Source organism: Pelodiscus sinensis, chromosome 19 (assembly GCF_052426305.1).
Source record: "Pelodiscus sinensis isolate ZL-2025 chromosome 19, ASM5242630v1, whole genome shotgun sequence".
NCBI lineage: Eukaryota > Metazoa > Chordata > Testudines > Trionychidae > Pelodiscus > Pelodiscus sinensis.
In genome coordinates, this window is record NC_143070.1 from 7,067,518 (window position 1) to 7,084,084 (window position 16,567).

At 55.6% G+C, this 16,567-nt stretch overlaps 1 protein-coding gene across 1 annotated transcript in view; it reads left to right on the forward strand.

Annotated features, from left to right (window-relative positions):
- LOC102457845 (uncharacterized) overlaps positions 1–15,882 on the forward strand; it is a 19,176-nt gene extending 3,294 nt beyond the window's left edge. Inside the window, exons 2-4 of the mRNA XM_075916718.2 lie at positions 11,453–11,653; positions 13,607–13,723; positions 14,439–15,882. Of these exons, the coding sequence (XP_075772833.2) occupies positions 11,467–11,653; positions 13,607–13,723; positions 14,439–15,787 (1,653 nt within the window). The 5' untranslated portion in view covers positions 11,453–11,466 and the 3' untranslated portion in view covers positions 15,788–15,882. The remainder of the gene's footprint in view (positions 1–11,452; positions 11,654–13,606; positions 13,724–14,438) is intronic.
- The last annotated feature ends 685 nt before the right edge of the window (positions 15,883–16,567 follow it).

Here is a 16,567-nt window from a genome sequence, read left to right on the forward strand (position 1 = left end):
GCGAGGCTGGAGCGGGGGGGAATCGTGGGGCTGAAGGGAGCGAGGCTGGAGCAGAGGGGGGGGATCGTGGGGCTGAAGGGAGCGAGGCTGGAGCGGGGGGGGGATCGTGGGGCTGAAGGGAGCGAGGCTGGAGCGGGGGGGATCGTGGGGCTGAAGGGAGCGAGGCTGGAGCGGGGGGGGATCGTGGGGCTGAAGGGAGCGAGGCTGGAGCGGGGGGGATCGTGGGGCTGAAGGGAGCGAGGCTGGAGCGGGGGGGGAATCGTGGGGCTGAAGGGAGCGAGGCTGGAGCAGGGGGGGGGGGCTGAAGGGGGGGGGAGGGGGGGGGGATCGTGGGGCTGAAGGGAGCGAGGCTGGAGCAGAGGGGGGGAATCGTGGGGCTGAAGGGAGCGAGGCTGGAGCAGAGGGAAGTGGGGGGGAATCGTGGGGCTGAAGGGAGCAAGGCTGGAGCAGAGCGGGGGGATCGTGGGGCTGAAGGGAGCAAGGCTGGAGCAGAGCGGGGGGATCGTGGGGCTGAAGGGAGCGAGGCTGGAGCAGAGGGGGGGATCGTGGGGCTGAAGGGAGCGAGGCTGGAGCAGAGGGGGGGATCGTGGGGCTGAAGGGAGCGAGGCTGGAGCAGAGGGGGGGAATCGTGGGGCTGAACGGAGCGAGGCTGGAGCAGAGGGGGGGATCGTGGGGCTGAAGGGAGCGAGGCTGGAGCGGGGGGGGAATCGTGGGGCTGAAGGGAGCGAGGCTGGAGCAGAGGGAAGTGGGGGGGAATCGTGGGGCTGAAGGGAGCAAGGCTGGAGCAGAGCGGGGGGATCGTGGGGCTGAAGGGAGCGAGGCTGGAGCAGAGGGGGGGATCGTGGGGCTGAAGGGAGCGAGGCTGGAGCAGAGGGGGGGATCGTGGGGCTGAAGGGAGCGAGGCTGGAGCAGAGGGGGGGAATCGTGGGGCTGAAGGGAGCGAGGCTGGAGCAGAGGGAGGATCGTGGGGCTGAAGGGAGCGAGGCTGGAGCAGAGGGGGGGGATCGTGGGGCTGAAGGGAGCGAGGCTGGAGCAGAGGGGGGGGGATCGTGGGGCTGAAGGGAGCGAGGCTGGAGCGGGGGGGATCGTGGGGCTGAAGGGAGCGAGGCTGGAGCGGGGGGGGAATCGTGGGGCTGAAGGGAGCGAGGCTGGAGCAGAGGGGGGGAATCGTGGGGCTGAAGGGAGCGAGGCTGGAGCGGGGGGGGAATCGTGGGGCTGAAGGGAGCGAGGCTGGAGCAGAGGGGGGGGATCGTGGGGCTGAAGGGAGCGAGGCTGGAGCAGAGGGGGGGGATCGTGGGGCTGAAGGGAGCGAGGCTGGAGGGGGGAATCGTGGGGCTGAAGGGAGCAAGGCTGGAGGGAGCTGGAGTGGGGGGGGAATCGTGGGGCTGAAGGGAGCGAGGCTGGAGCAGGGGGGGGATCGTGGGGCTGAAGGGAGCGAGGCTGGAGCGGGGGGGGAATCGTGGGGCTGAAGGGAGCGAGGCTGGAGCAGAGGGAAGTGGGGGGGAATCGTGGGGCTGAAGGGAGCAAGGCTGGAGCAGAGCGGGGGGATCGTGGGGCTGAAGGGAGCAAGGCTGGAGCAGAGCGGGGGGATCGTGGGGCTGAAGGGAGCGAGGCTGGAGCAGAGGGGGGGATCGTGGGGCTGAAGGGAGCGAGGCTGGAGCAGAGGGGGGGATCGTGGGGCTGAACGGAGCGAGGCTGGAGCAGAGGGGGGGAATCGTGGGGCTGAACGGAGCGAGGCTGGAGCAGAGGGGGGGATCGTGGGGCTGAAGGGAGCGAGGCTGGAGCGGGGGGGGAATCGTGGGGCTGAAGGGAGCGAGGCTGGAGCAGAGGGAAGTGGGGGGGAATCGTGGGGCTGAAGGGAGCAAGGCTGGAGCAGAGCAGGGGGATCGTGGGGCTGAAGGGAGCGAGGCTGGAGCAGAGGGGGGGATCGTGGGGCTGAAGGGAGCGAGGCTGGAGCAGAGGGGGGGATCGTGGGGCTGAACGGAGCGAGGCTGGAGCAGAGGGGGGGAATCGTGGGGCTGAAGGGAGCGAGGCTGGAGCAGAGGGGAGGATCGTGGGGCTGAAGGGAGCGAGGCTGGAGCAGAGGGGGGGGGAATCGTGGGGCTGAAGGGAGCGAGGCTGGAGCGGGGGGGGGGATCGTGGGGCTGAAGGGAGCGAGGCTGGAGCAGAGGGGGGGGATCGTGGGGCTGAAGGGAGCGAGGCTGGAGCGGGGGGGATCGTGGGGCTGAAGGGAGCGAGGCTGGAGCGGGGGGGGAATCGTGGGGCTGAAGGGAGCGAGGCTGGAGCAGAGGGGGGGAATCGTGGGGCTGAAGGGAGCGAGGCTGGAGCGGGGGGGGGGGGGGGGGGGGAATCGTGGGGCTGAAGGGAGCGAGGCTGGAGCAGAGGGGGGGGATCGTGGGGCTGAAGGGAGCGAGGCTGGAGCAGAGGGGGGGGATCGTGGGGCTGAAGGGAGCGAGGCTGGAGCGGGGGGAATCGTGGGGCTGAAGGGAGCGAGGCTGGAGCGGGGGGGATCGTGGGGCTGAAGGGAGCGAGTCTGGAGTGGGGGGGGAATCGTGGGGCTGAAGGGAGCGAGGCTGGAGCGGGGGGGGAATCGTGGGGCTGAAGGGAGCGAGGCTGGAGCGGGGGGGGAATCGTGGGGCTGAAGGGAGCGAGGCTGGAGCGGGGGGGGAATCGTGGGGCTGAAGGGAGCGAGGCTGGAGCGGGGGGGATCGTGGGGCTGAAGGGAGCGAGGCTGGAGCGGGGGGGGAATCGTGGGGCTGAAGGGAGCGAGGCTGGAGCAGAGGGAAGTGGGGGGGAATCGTGGGGCTGAAGGGAGCAAGGCTGGAGCCGGGGGGGATCGTGGGGCTGAAGGGAGCAACGCTGGAGCAGAGCGGGGGGATCGTGGGGCTGAAGGGAGCGAGGCTGGAGCCGGGGGGGAATCGTGGGGCTGAAGGGAGCGAGGCTGGAGCGGGGGGGATCGTGGGGCTGAAGGGAGCGAGGCTGGAGCGGGGGGGATCGTGGGGCTGAAGGGAGCGAGGCTGGAGCGGGGGGGGATCGTGGGGCTGAAGGGAGCGAGGCTGGAGCGGGGGGGGAATCGTGGGGCTGAAGGGAGCGAGGCTGGAGCAGAGGGGGGGAATCGTGGGGCTGAAGGGAGCGAGGCTGGAGCGGGGGGGAATCGTGGGGCTGAAGGGAGCGAGGCTGGAGCAGAGGGGGGGGATCGTGGGGCTGAAGGGAGCGAGGCTGGAGCGGGGGGGATCGTGGGGCTGAAGGGAGCGAGGCTGGAGCGGGGGGGATCGTGGGGCTGAAGGGAGCGAGGCTGGAGCGGGGGGGATCGTGGGGCTGAAGGGAGCGAGGCTGGAGCGGGGGGGATCGTGGGGCTGAAGGGAGCGAGGCTGGAGCGGGGGGGGAATCGTGGGGCTGAAGGGAGCGAGGCTGGAGCAGAGGGGGGGAATCGTGGGGCTGAAGGGAGCGAGGCTGGAGCAGAGGGAAGTGGGGGGGAATCCTGGGGCTGAAGGGAGCAAGGCTGGAGCAGAGCGGGGGGATCGTGGGGCTGAAGGGAGCAAGGCTGGAGCAGAGCGGGGGGATCGTGGGGCTGAAGGGAGCGAGGCTGGAGCCGGGGGAATCGTGGGGCTGAAGGGAGCGAGGCTGGAGCAGAGGGAAGTGGGGGGGAATCTTGGGGCTGAAGGGAGCAAGGCTGGAGCAGAGCGGGGGGATCGTGGGGCTGAAGGGAGCGAGGCTGGAGCAGAGCGGGGGGATCGTGGGGCTGAAGGGAGCGAGGCTGGAGCCGGGGGGGAATCGTGGGGCTGAAGGGAGCGAGGCTGGAGCAGAGGGGGGGAATCGTGGGGCTGAAGGGAGCGAGGCTGGAGCGGGGGGGGGGATCGTGGGGCTGAAGGGAGCGAGGCTGGAGCGGGGGGGGAATCGTGGGGCTGAAGGGAGCGAGGCTGGAGCGGGGGGGGAATCGTGGGGCTGAAGGGAGCGAGGCTGGAGCGGGGGGGGAATCGTGGGGCTGAAGGGAGCGAGGCTGGAGCAGAGGGGGGGAATCGTGGGGCTGAAGGGAGCGAGGCCGGAGCAGAGGGAGGGGGGAATCGTGGGGCTGAAGGGAGCAAGGCTGGAGCAGAGGGAAGTTGGGGGGGGATACAATTTCCCTTTGCAGACGCTGCACGTTCCTTTGCTCCCCACTTCTCTGCCTCCCTTCCCCCATCGCAGCACGATCCTCTCTTCGCACCATGTCATTCTGTGTGAGTGAGAATCGCAGCCCCTTTGCAGGCGCTGCCCAGTGTCATGTAGAAAGCGGCTACCTAGGTCAGTGGTCGGCAAGCCGCGGCTCGCAAGCCACATGCGGCTCTTTACACGCTTTAATGCGGCTCTTCTGTGTGCCGGGCGCCCGCTCCCCTCCCTCCTCTCAGGCGGCCGCCCCAAAAGTCTAGTTACTAGACCAAACCGCAATTCAAACCGCATTTGGAGTGGGGCGGGGCCGCAGGGGGCGGGTGGGCGTGGGCCGGGATCCAATGGGGCTCTGGGGGCGGGGCCTCACCTGGGAAGGGGGCCGGGTGGTGTTTCTCGGCACCTCCTGCTGCTCAGCGCCGCTTGGTGTGAGTGCTGGGCCGGGGGGCAGTGAGACGGGGGGGCGGGAATAGGAGGGCATAGAGATAGTGGGGGGGGGGGGGGGGGTAAAGGAAGGGGGCTAGAGGCGGGGACGGGGAGGGCGCCGCCCGGGCAGAGTGGCGGGTGGAGGAACCGTGGGACGGAGGGGAAGATGGGGCGGGGGGAGAAGGAGGGGGCAGGGGCGGGGAAAGGAGGGCAGTGGGGCGGGGGGGGAATGGAGGGGGCAGGGGCAGGGGCGGAGGGGGAGAAAGGAGGGGGCAGGGGCAGTGGGGCGGGTGGGGAATGGAGGGGGCAGGGGCGGAGGGGGAGAATGGAGGGGGCAGGGGCAGTGGGACGGGTGGGGAGAAAGGAGGGGGCAAGGGCAGTGGGGGGGTGGCGCCCGGGGCAGCACGGCGCCCGGCCGGACACACAGCGGGGCGGGGGAGTGGACGAGACAGGGGCACTGGGAAGGGGTAGAGGACGGGGCGGGTCAGTGAGGCGGGCGGGGACGGAGAGGGCAGACGGGGAAGTGGCAGGAAGGGCGGGGTGCGGGAGAGGACAGTGCGGGTGCGTGGAGGAGGGGCAGATCAGACACTTCTTTTCGTTGCGGGAAGTCGGGGTGTCTGAATTGTATGGTCGGGGGGTGGTGGCGTTGGGGTCTCTACACGGAGCTGCCTGTCTCTGGTGCTGGGACCCCAGTCTCTTGGGGCGGGCTGCCTTTGCTCGCGGGTCTCACTCCTTGCTTCACAGCTCGTTTGTTTTGTTGCGGAGCCTTTTCTCAGCTGAGACCCCCACCCTGGCTGGCCTGTGCTGCTGTTGCGCTTTGAACGTTATGCTAAGCATTTTGGAGCATTTAGTTTGAACCTGTGTAAAACACTCCTGGGCAGATAAACGGCCCGGGAGAGTAGAGGGGTGGATTTTAGCGATGCTTTATTCTGAATTTTTGCTTGGTCTGAAATGAGAGAAGAAGTTTCTTTCTGTGTGAATTAAACAGTCTGTAAAATACTAGTTCTTTCTTATCGTAATCACTCGGAGGGGCCTGTGCAAAGATACTCAGTGCAGAAGGTCCCTTATCATGATAGCCAGAGACCCGACAACACACAGATACCTCTAAGAAGTGTTAACAAGAACAGCCGGGATTCTGGAAACTGGACGCTCTCTAAAAATCCAGTGCAGTCTTCACCCTTGAGGTTACTCACTTCTTGCAATTGAACAATGAAAATGTTGCATAAATTGCTGGTTTCGTCCCCTTGGAGGCTAGTCTGATTTACCCCAAGAAGAGAGTCACACTTTCAGGCTGGGTCCAACTCAAGTTTATTGGTTGCAACCAAGGTACGGCTAAGGAACTCAATGTTCAAATCAGAGCCGACCCCCAACATCTCATAGGCAGGGGTTTTTATAGGGTTAACATCCTTCCTGGTTTAGGTGCCTTAACATGATAGGTTACTTCATTATTGACATTTAGCATTCCTATAGGTCAGGTTAATTTTCTAAATGAGGTTAAATACAGTGCCTACTTGCTGACTTTGCGGTTACAGCTATGTTACATTCATTCACTTTTGCTGAACAATGGGCGAGCCATACTTCCCTTTTCCCTTTCCTGCTTGAGCCGGTCACAAGTTTAAAGGATGTGGAATCTATCCATATCTCTACTTAACAGAAGACTGGTTTCACTTCCCCTCGTCTCCTTATTATAAGTTATTACCTGTGACAGGCCTTGACCTTTGTCATGTCTTACTCCTATACAAATAGCAAATATATCTAAGCATTAACAATGTATGTATATTGTACGTGCCCCTCATAGGGGAATCAATAGCTCCGGGGGATTTGATTTCCCTTTTACACATCAAAAATAGGGCGATTGGGTTGCAGGATTTGGTTTTTTTTATTGTAGCCTTTCTGTAATTGTTCCAGTGAGTTAATGCACTTCCTCATGTTTGGATTGCAGATACTGCTGGGGAAGCTTTGTTTATTTAAAACTGACCTGCTGGGAGGGGGTTGTTCCTTTTGTGCTGCTTTGTGATGTGTAACTGTAGCCTGAACATTTTAAGGTTTTATTTGCTTTCTGTGACCTTATAGTTAGGAATTTCAAGCTTGAGATGTGAATTTGGACAGAGGGAGACTGATCTGAAATACTGAGCTGGCAGCATAGAGATGGTAGTTGAACTTCTTTGCAATTTAGTTTACTTGGCTATAAGGTATAGATGAAGAGCCCTATACAACTTCCACAGAAAGATGGAGTGGGGATGAGGATTTTCAGAAAGACCTATTGATGGAGGATTAGAGATGTAGGGGAATCAGAAGAGAACAGTTCACTGCTGAGGAAAAGGGTTTAACTCATGCTCACTAAGGCACAGCAATTTAGCTTTAAACTTGGGTTAGCAGTGCTAGCTCATCTGAGGCTGCCCTATAGACTTTAACAGTATACTAATAAGAGTTAAATGCTGTGTTGCTGTATCTTCACTGTTTTGTCCTAAATTAGCTACCCTTGAGTTAAGCATACTTTTTTTATGTAGACATACCCAAGAGTGGTGAAAAGGCATACTTGCATGCAGAATATTCTCAATAAAAACTTATTGAAACTAAAAACAGTGTACCATCCTATGTATTTTCGGGTTTAAAAATGTGGCTCTCAAAATAAATTTCAATCGTGGTTTTGGCGAGATTTGGCTCAGTTGAAAAAAAAGGTTGCCCACCACTGACCTAGGAGATTGTGCTACTCAGGAAGATTTTAGGGGCAATGCGCATGCGAAGACTCACTGAGCATGCGCAGTAGCTCTGTTGAAGCCCCTGCCCTTCGTCCTGCCCACTGTACAAGTTTTTGCTGACTTATTTTTAAAAGCAGTTAAAAACGAAGAAAAGAGATTAAACAGAGGAGGGGTATGAAAATTGACTGGGCAAGCGGGTGAAGATTCTAAGGCAGGCTTAGAATCAGTGCTAGGGCAGACTCGGAGTTGGTAGGGGGAGGAGCGGCACGTAATTTCAGCTGCTGGAGGGACACAGGGGGCAAAGCCCCAGCACAGGCAGGGCAGAAGAGGTAAAAACAGTCACCCCCGTGGGAGTGAGGCACCAGTCAAAGAGTGGCCATGGCAAGGGGGCTTTTTAATTTTGCTTAAACCTGCTTTTTTATAATTTATTCAACTCGGAGGTAGTGAGCATGCTCAGTAGGGCTTCAGAGGCCTCTGCCCTTCTCCCTTCCCTTACTATCTGGCTGAGTCTACATTGGCGTGCTCTTGCGCCAAAAGTTGCTGCCTGTCCACACGGGCCGGGAGTTCTTGCGCAAGAACACTGACGTTCTAATGTATGAAATCAGTGCTTCTTGTGCAAGAACTGTGATGCTTCCGCTCAGGAATAAGCCCTCTTGTGCAACTTTTCTTGCGCAAGAAGCCAGTGGAGACAGGAAACATTAATTTCTTGCACAAGAAAGCCCGATGGTTAAAATGGCCATTAGAGCTTTCTCGCGCAAGAGAGCATCTACACTGGCACGGATGCTCTTGTGCAAAAGCACATGCCAGTGTAGATGCTCTCTTGTGGAAGAGTTTTTGCACAAGAATTCTTCCGCAAAAGAGTTCTTGCGCAAAATCATGTGAATGTAGACAAAGTGGCCAGTCTAGACACAGCCTGCGTGTAGACGTAGCCTAGCAGTTTTGCTTAGCACATTTTAAAAGGGGTTAACAATGGCAAAAGGGGGCTAAAGACTGGACATGAAGTCTCATAATATTTCACACATTTGTGTTGTCTGCTGCCTGTGAATCACTGACTTGCACTCCCTTCACTGCCACCCATTTTCATTGTTGTTTTGCTCGTTGCAAATGTTATTTCTGTTACTTTACTTATTCCGTGCAGTGCATGTCACACTACTTTTTGTTTTTGTTTTAATAGCTATTGCTCAAAAGCACTTACCTAAATTGTGATTCTCTTATAGCACTGGCTACCTTTTATTTTTATTGTTGTAGCACTGCATTCCGAGGGCATAATATCCATGCATGCAGACTAATGAAAAACCTTCCCGCTTCCCCCCGCCCTCATGTCTGCTTGAACCAAAGTCAATCAAAAGAAAAACCTTCCCACTGCCTCCTTCCAGGTTCTGCTTGAACCAAAGCCGATCAGCAGACAAGGGAAAAGACACCCCTGAAAGCTCCCTGAGCCTCATGCACATGAGTCCAACAGAAAGTCCAGCACCAGAACTGCACTGAACTCTGGGACAGAGGAAGCAGGGAAGCACGGCCTGATGGGAAATCCCTGCTCCAGATGCTAAGGACCCCTCGCCTACCCACACCCAGTTCACTAATTATCAAGCCAATTCCAGGAAAAAGTCCTCTATGGGATCCAAAATACTGAAGCTGCCTAATTGAATTATAAGATCCCTTTAAGGCAAGGATGGAGAACCTATGGCCTGCAGGCTGGGATGCTCTGGACTCCCTCCTGCTCCCTGCAATAGGGCAACTCTGCACTGGTGCTCTAGCCATCTGGGGGAGGGTCTCCGAGGCTTGTTGCCCCCTATAGCCTATGTGGCTGGAGCGCCAGTGCGTCTTGTCCTGCTGCAGTGAACCCTGAGTTTCATGGGCTGGATCCTGCACTGCATGTTCTGTGCTATAATGCTCATACTGCAGCGCCCACAGTGCACCTAGCATCAGGAGCAGCGCTCAGAGTTAAGAGTCGGGGCACATTTATAAGGCGTTCCCAGCATGCACCGGCTTGCAGCTTCTGACCCTGCGGCAGGGCAGCCAGATGTGCTCCGTGCTTGGTCCTGCCGTGAGGGTGACTTGAAAGTAGGAATAAGAAATCCTCCGGAAAAGGCTTTATTTTCCGGAGAATAACGTCTAGACTGGCGCTTTTCTCCGGCTTTTCCCCAAGCCGGAAAAAAGCGGCAGCCATGTTAATGCAAATGCCGCAGGGATATTTAAATCCCCCGCGGATTTGCCTATTCCAACGTGCTACATTAGCATCCCTTTTCCAGAAGGGATGCCAGTGTAGACGTAGCCAAGAAGTAACTTGTGTGCTGTACCCCATGCTGATTAGTCTTCACCTGGCACCCTGGGAGAGAAGCTTGAAACATGACAACAATCCCTGGGCCTATAGAAATTTGCTAGATCTGATATTAGTGTTTTACAGTAGCAGTTTCTTTACACTGTGTAACTGTTCCAGTAGCAGTTTCTTATAGGAGCAGTTCCTTACTCCTGCAAATCAGAAACTGCCACTAGTAGCACATTCTTAGAGGAAGCAGTTCTATACACAGCACTGTATGGAACTGCTCCCTGTAGGATTGTGCTCCTTCTGGTAGCAGTTTCCTATAGGAGCATTTCTTTATGATCATACAAATAAGAAAACACTACTGGTAGCACATTCCTATAAGGTAGCAGCTTTCTACATTGCTCAATAATCTGTATCTCCCTTGCCAGAAGACCTGGGATATTTGCTTCCCTCCAGGTCTCCAGCAGAGTAGCTGCTGTTAATGCCAGTGTGTGTTTCTGCTGCCTGCTCAGACCCCGATTCGGTTACTTCCCCCAGAGCTCTGAGCTGTGTCTATCTGGAGCTTGTTGCTTTTCCATGGATCAGTCTCCTCCAGCCCCTGTTCTGACCCCTCAGTTACTGATAACTGATAAGGGGCTTGCCAGAAAACAAGTCATCCCCTTCTCCCCCCCCCTCCTCCGTGAGCCATAGTCTGCTGGTGAGGGATGAGCGATGAGCCCTGGCCAAAGGGCTGGGCCAGGTAACAGCACCATGCCAGGGAGCCTGGTAGGGGGAGAAAGTAGGAGTTTAACACTCCCTGCATCCTACCATTTGTGCAGACCCCTCCCTTCCCCATCTCCTGCATCCCACCTCCTGCCCAGACCCCCACTTTGAGCCTGTATCATGTCCAGACACCACCTCTAGACCTCTCCTGCACCCTACCTCTTACCCAGACTCACACTCCACTCCCCAACAACCCCCTCTTGCATACTGAACCCCTCATTTTTGTCCCCATCCCAAAGCCTTTGGGACCTCCACAAAATCTACATGTCTAGCCCCAGAAAAGTTAATCTGGCTCTGGGGGTAAGCCCTGAGCCTTGTTGCCTCCCCCCGACTTGTGTGACTGCAGTTTGTGAGGAGTGTCCTTTTTTCGTGCTGCTCAGACTAGGGGTTTTAAACACAGGAGCCTAAACTTAGACACTTACATTCATATTCAGGCAGGTGAACATGTGGCTTATTCATCAAAAACACTGGGGCTGTGTCTAGACTGGCAAGTTTTTCCAGAAAATCAGCAGCTTTTCCGGAAAAACTTGCCAGCTGTCTACACTGGCCACTTGAATTTCCGGAAAAGCACTGACGATCTCATGTAAAATCATCAGTGCTTTTCCGGAAATACTATGCTGCTCCCGTTCGGGCAAAAGTCTTTTTCCGAAAGACTTTTGCCCGAAAGGGCCAGTGTAGACAGCATAGTACTGTTTTCCGCAAAAAAGCCCCGATCGCGAAAATGGCGATCGGGACTTTTTTTGCGGAAAACCGCGTCTTGATTGGCCACGGACGCTTTTCCGCAAAAAGTGCTTTTGCGGAAAAGCATCCTGCCAATCTAGACGCGCTTTTCCAAAAATGCTTTTAACGGAAAACTTTTCCGTTAAAAGCATTTTCGGAAATTCATGCCAGTGTAGACGTAGCCTGGGTGCATGGAACGGAATCCCATTGTTGCAGATACAGCAATTTTGTAATTTCTCATATAGTGAGAGAAAAGAATACAGATTTGGGATCTAAGTTTCATTTGTTCCTTATGGAATATCTAGGCTCAAGTGTTTGCCCAAAATGGCTGAATCTAGCATGTGTATCAACAGGACAGAGTCTGGGGAGAATGGGGTGGAAAGGATTAAAGCTCCTTCTGAAATGTCTCCAATTGCTCTTCTCCTCCTGACAGGCTGCAGAACATCCATGTCTTGCTCCAGCTCAGCCCACGGCCTGCAGAGCCAGGAACAGGAAATGGCTGTGGTGGAGCCGGTGAGCTTCGAGGAGGTGGCTGTGTATTTCTCTGAGGAGGAATGGGCTCTGCTGGACCCAGGTCAGAGAGCCCTCTACTGGGATGTGATGCAGGAGAATTATGAGGCTGTGAGCTGGCTGGGTAAGGATTCCTGTCCCCGCGGGTATCAGAGGACGGGTGGGCTCTGGAGCAGCTGGGTGGGGTTTGGTTCAGGGTCCCTCATTGCCCCCCGCTTTCCCCCCCCCAGTGTCAGAAGTCTCAGCCCCAATAATGCTGGCTCCCATGTGAGAGACCTTCCCCTCCACGTCCCCTCCCAGGTGAAGCAGGTTCAGGGACATAGCAATGGTGCTGCTCTTCCCACAGCCAAGGTCTCAGTGTGCTTCCCCACCATCTTGCCCATGTTATGCCTTGGCCAGGGTGTCAGTGGAAGGGCCCTGGCAGGAACAGCAGGTACCAGGGTTCTGGGGCTGGGTCCAGCTGCTGTTAGTGCCTGCAGGATTCCCTTGTGTCAGTGGGCTGAGCTCCTGGAAAGAGGGTGCAGTTTCCAGAGTCCTTCTCTGCCTGTGGCTGATCTCTGTGACATGCTGTGAGAGGGGCTGGGGCTGAGTGAGGGTGGACGAGGAAGTTCACACTCTGCGAGCACTCTGTGGGTGTAGCTCTGTAGCAGATAAATGTGAGGAGAGGTCTTATTGCATTTCAGGCACTGCGCTTGGGAGACCTGGGTTCGATTTCCTGCCCTGGCACAGCCTTCCTGTGTGACCTTGGGCAAGTCACTTATGTTAACACAAAAACTTGGACCCAAAGTTCTTTATTTCCTTGTCTACCACCACTAATTGCTTATCAGTGTAGTTGGCCCACATGTGTAAAAGGTGACGGCTCGCCCTGGAGGGATTGCCTAGATATTACTGGAGGGTTGTCTCTGACTAAAGAACATAAACAACCATAATACAATAAAGTGAACTATGAGACACAGATTAGATGTCATTACAGTAGACGATACACAGAGATCTTTCATCTGCTTTATGTTTGAGATAGTTTGTCTGTCTGTGCATCTCTCTTTCCTATTAAACGGTAAGAGCTAGGACTAAAGATTTTAAGAGGCAGGTAATTGGATAATTGTGGATACAATTTATATCAACTACATGATTATTCAATAAGGGAAGGTACTACCCTCGCTGCAGGTTCAGTGTAGTGAGGGGCAGAGGGGAAGCCGTGGTGGGGGCAGCTCCGGGCAAGCCAGGACTGAGCCGGGCTTTCTCAGTCCTGGCTTGCACCGTCCTGGCTTGCACCAGATCCAGCAGCCCCTGTCCATGCAGGTCCCGGCTCCTCCCCTCTCCCATCCAGATAAAGTGGTGGGCTGGCTGGGGCTCTGCACTCTCCTCCCCCCTCCCCCTGCCTCTACCCATGAGGACGTGAGATGTGCTGGAGGAGGGAGGGGATGCGAAGGAGTAGGAAGCCCGCATTCCACCATCCTCCGCTCCCCCGCCTGCACGGCAGTAACGGCCACACCCTCTAGAGGGGGCAGCTCTGCTCTGCGGGGTGCAGGGGTGGGGTCAAATGGCAAAGGGGTGTTGCGTGAGGGCATGGTGGGGTCATGGGATAAGAAGGTGCTGACTTGGGCTATAGGGGTCAGAGGATAAAGGCTCAAAGGGCACGGGATGTAGAGATGGGAAACAAAAGGTGTTAGGCACTGGGGAGCAAGGGGCTGGCTGGCAGGCAACATTTTATTTGCATATTCATTATTTGAATTATGAACATGTAAATATGCAGATACTTACATGCAAATACGGTTGGCCAAAAGTTTGTGAATGGGTTTGCCGGTCCGCAGCATAACAAATGTTGGGAGCCACAGCCCTAGAGAGTGCAGCAGAGCGCTCGGCTCCCCCGTGGAATAAGCTGGGCCATTCCTGAGGTGGGGGGATGCACCTTTATTGCAGGTGAGTGTATCCTGGGATCTTGTACCATGCGGAGCCCAGTCTCTGCAAGATGGCGAAGGAGCCTCTCTGGGTGGGTGACTCAGATCCTGGCTCTGGAAGTAGTAATGGCACAGATCTTAATGAACAAGATCAACACTTGGTTAATTGCTCCCCCAAGCAGGATTTCCAGTCTCCAAAGCTCATGTGATTTCCTGGGTGGAGCGAGGAGAGGAGCTGTGGATCCCAGATCGCCAGGGCTGTGAGGAAGGGGAGAGCATCAGCGACATCCACACAGGTGAGCAATCAGCTAAACTGACTCAGAAACCGATTCCTGTGTCCTCATAGCAAGTGTCACTTGTGCATTTTCATCACGTCTCACTGACCCTTCAGCCTGTCTTCAACTCCAGTCAGAGGGTGAGGGATAAAGGTTGTGTTGAAGCAAAAATTTCTCTCTGTTTTGGCGGCTAATAGACAGCTTTATTGATCAGTAAGGCAAGAGTGAGCCAAATGTGGTCCCAGCAGAGCCAGGCCCAATAAGGCTGCCTAATACAATCAATCCTAGTATCTTTATATCCTTAACCAAACAAATCTGACATCAGGATATCCAATTACAGAAATCATCAATTAAACTTAGACAAGCAAAGCCTTATCAGCAAGGATGGTGGGCAGGTACTAGGGAGTAAGGCTCTCTTAACGAGGTCAATTAACACATTCCAATAGCTCATCTTGCAGGCCTCTGTCCTGGGGTAACAGAAAGTTCACTCTGGTCTACGTGCAGAAGCAGAAAGCTGAAATGGTTTCTGTTATACAAGATGGCTTAGAGCTAAATATGAAAATGGTTTCCACAGTTGGGTTTTCTGCTCTGGGGAAGGGTTGTGAGAAAGCAGGATGAACTCAGCTCATGGTTATTGAACCTTTCCAGCCATTAGTTGGGTGTTTTCCCCCGTTCAGAATTTTCCTTTCAGCTCAGCACAGAGAATGACTCCTCAATTCTCTCTCTGTCCCAGCAGGTGATGGGATGCTGAGTGAGATCAATGAGAGGAGTCTTCAGCAGAAAGGACCAGAGCAAGTGGCTCCATGTGAAATGTTATTGGGAAGATCTGAAGGGCATGTTTCTCAGAGTGCTAAGCAGGGAGAGACCTGTGAGAGTCAGCATAGTCCAGAAAGGCAGCATGGAAACCATCCAGTGGAAGGACAAGGTAAATCCAGTCACAGGAGCAGAGAGATGAAAAGAAACACAGAAACTGTTCAACAGAGAATACCCACTAAAGAGGGACCCTCCATTTGCAAGAAGTGTGGGAAAAGCTTCCAACTGAGATCAATCCTTTTTTTACACCAGAAAATTCAGTCAGGAGAGAAAAGTTTCAACTGCTCTGACTATGAGAAATGTTTCAGTCAAAGCTTATGCCTTACTGACTGTCAGAAAATACATAACAGAGAGACACCCTATAACTGCTCTGACTGTGGGAAAAGTTTCAGTCAGAGATCACACCTCCTCTTACATCAGAGAGTTCACACAGGAGAAGATCCCTTCCAATGCTTTGACTGTGGAAAAGGCTTCCTTGGGCAATCAAGTCTTATTAGTCAGCAGGGAAACCACACAGGCGACAAACCCTTCAACTGCTCTGACTGTGGGAAAAGCTTCAGTAGACGCTCAAGTCTAACTGTTCATCAGAAAACCCACACAGGCGAGAAGCCCTTCAACTGCTCTGAGTGCAGGAAAAACTTCAGTCGGCCGTCAGAGCTTGTTAGACATTGGAAAACCCACACAGGAGAGAAGCCCTTCAACTGCTCTGACTGTGGGAAAAGCTTCAGTGAGAGTCCAAGCCTTGTTAGACATAAGAGAATCCACACAGGGGAGAAACCGTTCAACTGCTCTGAGTGTGGGAAAAGCTTCCGTGTGAGTTCACACCTTGTTACACACTGGAGAACCCACACAGGAGAAAAACCCTTTGGCTGCTCTGACTGTGGAAAAAGTTTTAGTAGGCGCTCGCTCCTTGTTACACATAAGAGAACCCACACAGGAGAGAAACCTTTTAACTGCTCTCATTGTGGGAAAAGCTTCAGTCAGAAAGCACACCTAATTAAACATCAGAGAATCCACACCAGAGAGAAACCCTTCAGCTGCTCTGATTGCAGGAAAAGCTTCAGTCAGAGGACAGCCTGTGTTACACACAGGAGAATCCACACAGGAGAGAAACCATTCAACTGCTCTGACTGTGGGAAAAGCTTCAGACAGAACTCATCCCTAATTAAGCATAAGAGAACTCACACAGGAGAGAAGAGTCCAGCTCTTCTGACTGTGTCAAAACCTTCAGGTGGAACAAATACCTCATTGAATATCAAAGACTCCACATAGGGGAGAAATGCTATACAGGCAGTCCCCGGGTTACGTACAAGATAGGGACTGTAGGTTTGTTCTTAAGTTGAATCTGTATGTAAGTCGGAACTGGCATCCAGATTCAGCCGCTGCTGAAACTGATCAGTTTCAACAGCGGCTGAATCTGGACGCCAGTTCTGACTTACATACAGATTCAACTTAAGAACCCCAGGCATCCCCAAGTCAGCTGCTGCTGAAACTGATCAGCGGCTGATTCCAGGAAGCCCAGGGCAGGGGCTTCCTGTAGTCAGCCACTGGTCAGTTTCAGCAGCGGCTGACTTGGGGACGCCTGGGGCAGAGCAGCTGGGGTGCTGCTGGGTTGGTCCAGTAGCACCGCCTCTCCTCGGCGCTACTGGACCAACCCAGCAGCACCCAAGCTGCTCTGCCCCAGGCGTCCTGATTCAGCCGCTGCTGAATCTGACCAGCAGTGGCTGAATCAGGATGCCTGGGGCAGAACAGCTGGGGTGCTGCCCGGTTGGTCCAGTAGCGCCCACAGCGGCGCTACGGGACCAACTGGCAGCGCCCCAGCTGCCATACCACAGGTGTCCGGAGCAAAGCCATGGAGCACGGGGGCAGCGGGACAGTCCAGACGCGCCGTGGCTGTCCTGCTGCTCTCGGGCTCCGTGGCTTTGCTCTGCTTTGTTCCCCGTCCCCCTGGTCTGCAGACCAGAGGGACGGGGAGCAAAGCCGCGGAACACGCGGGCAGCGGACAGCCCAGACGCGTCTGGGCTGTCCGCTGCCCGTGTGCTCCGCGGCTTT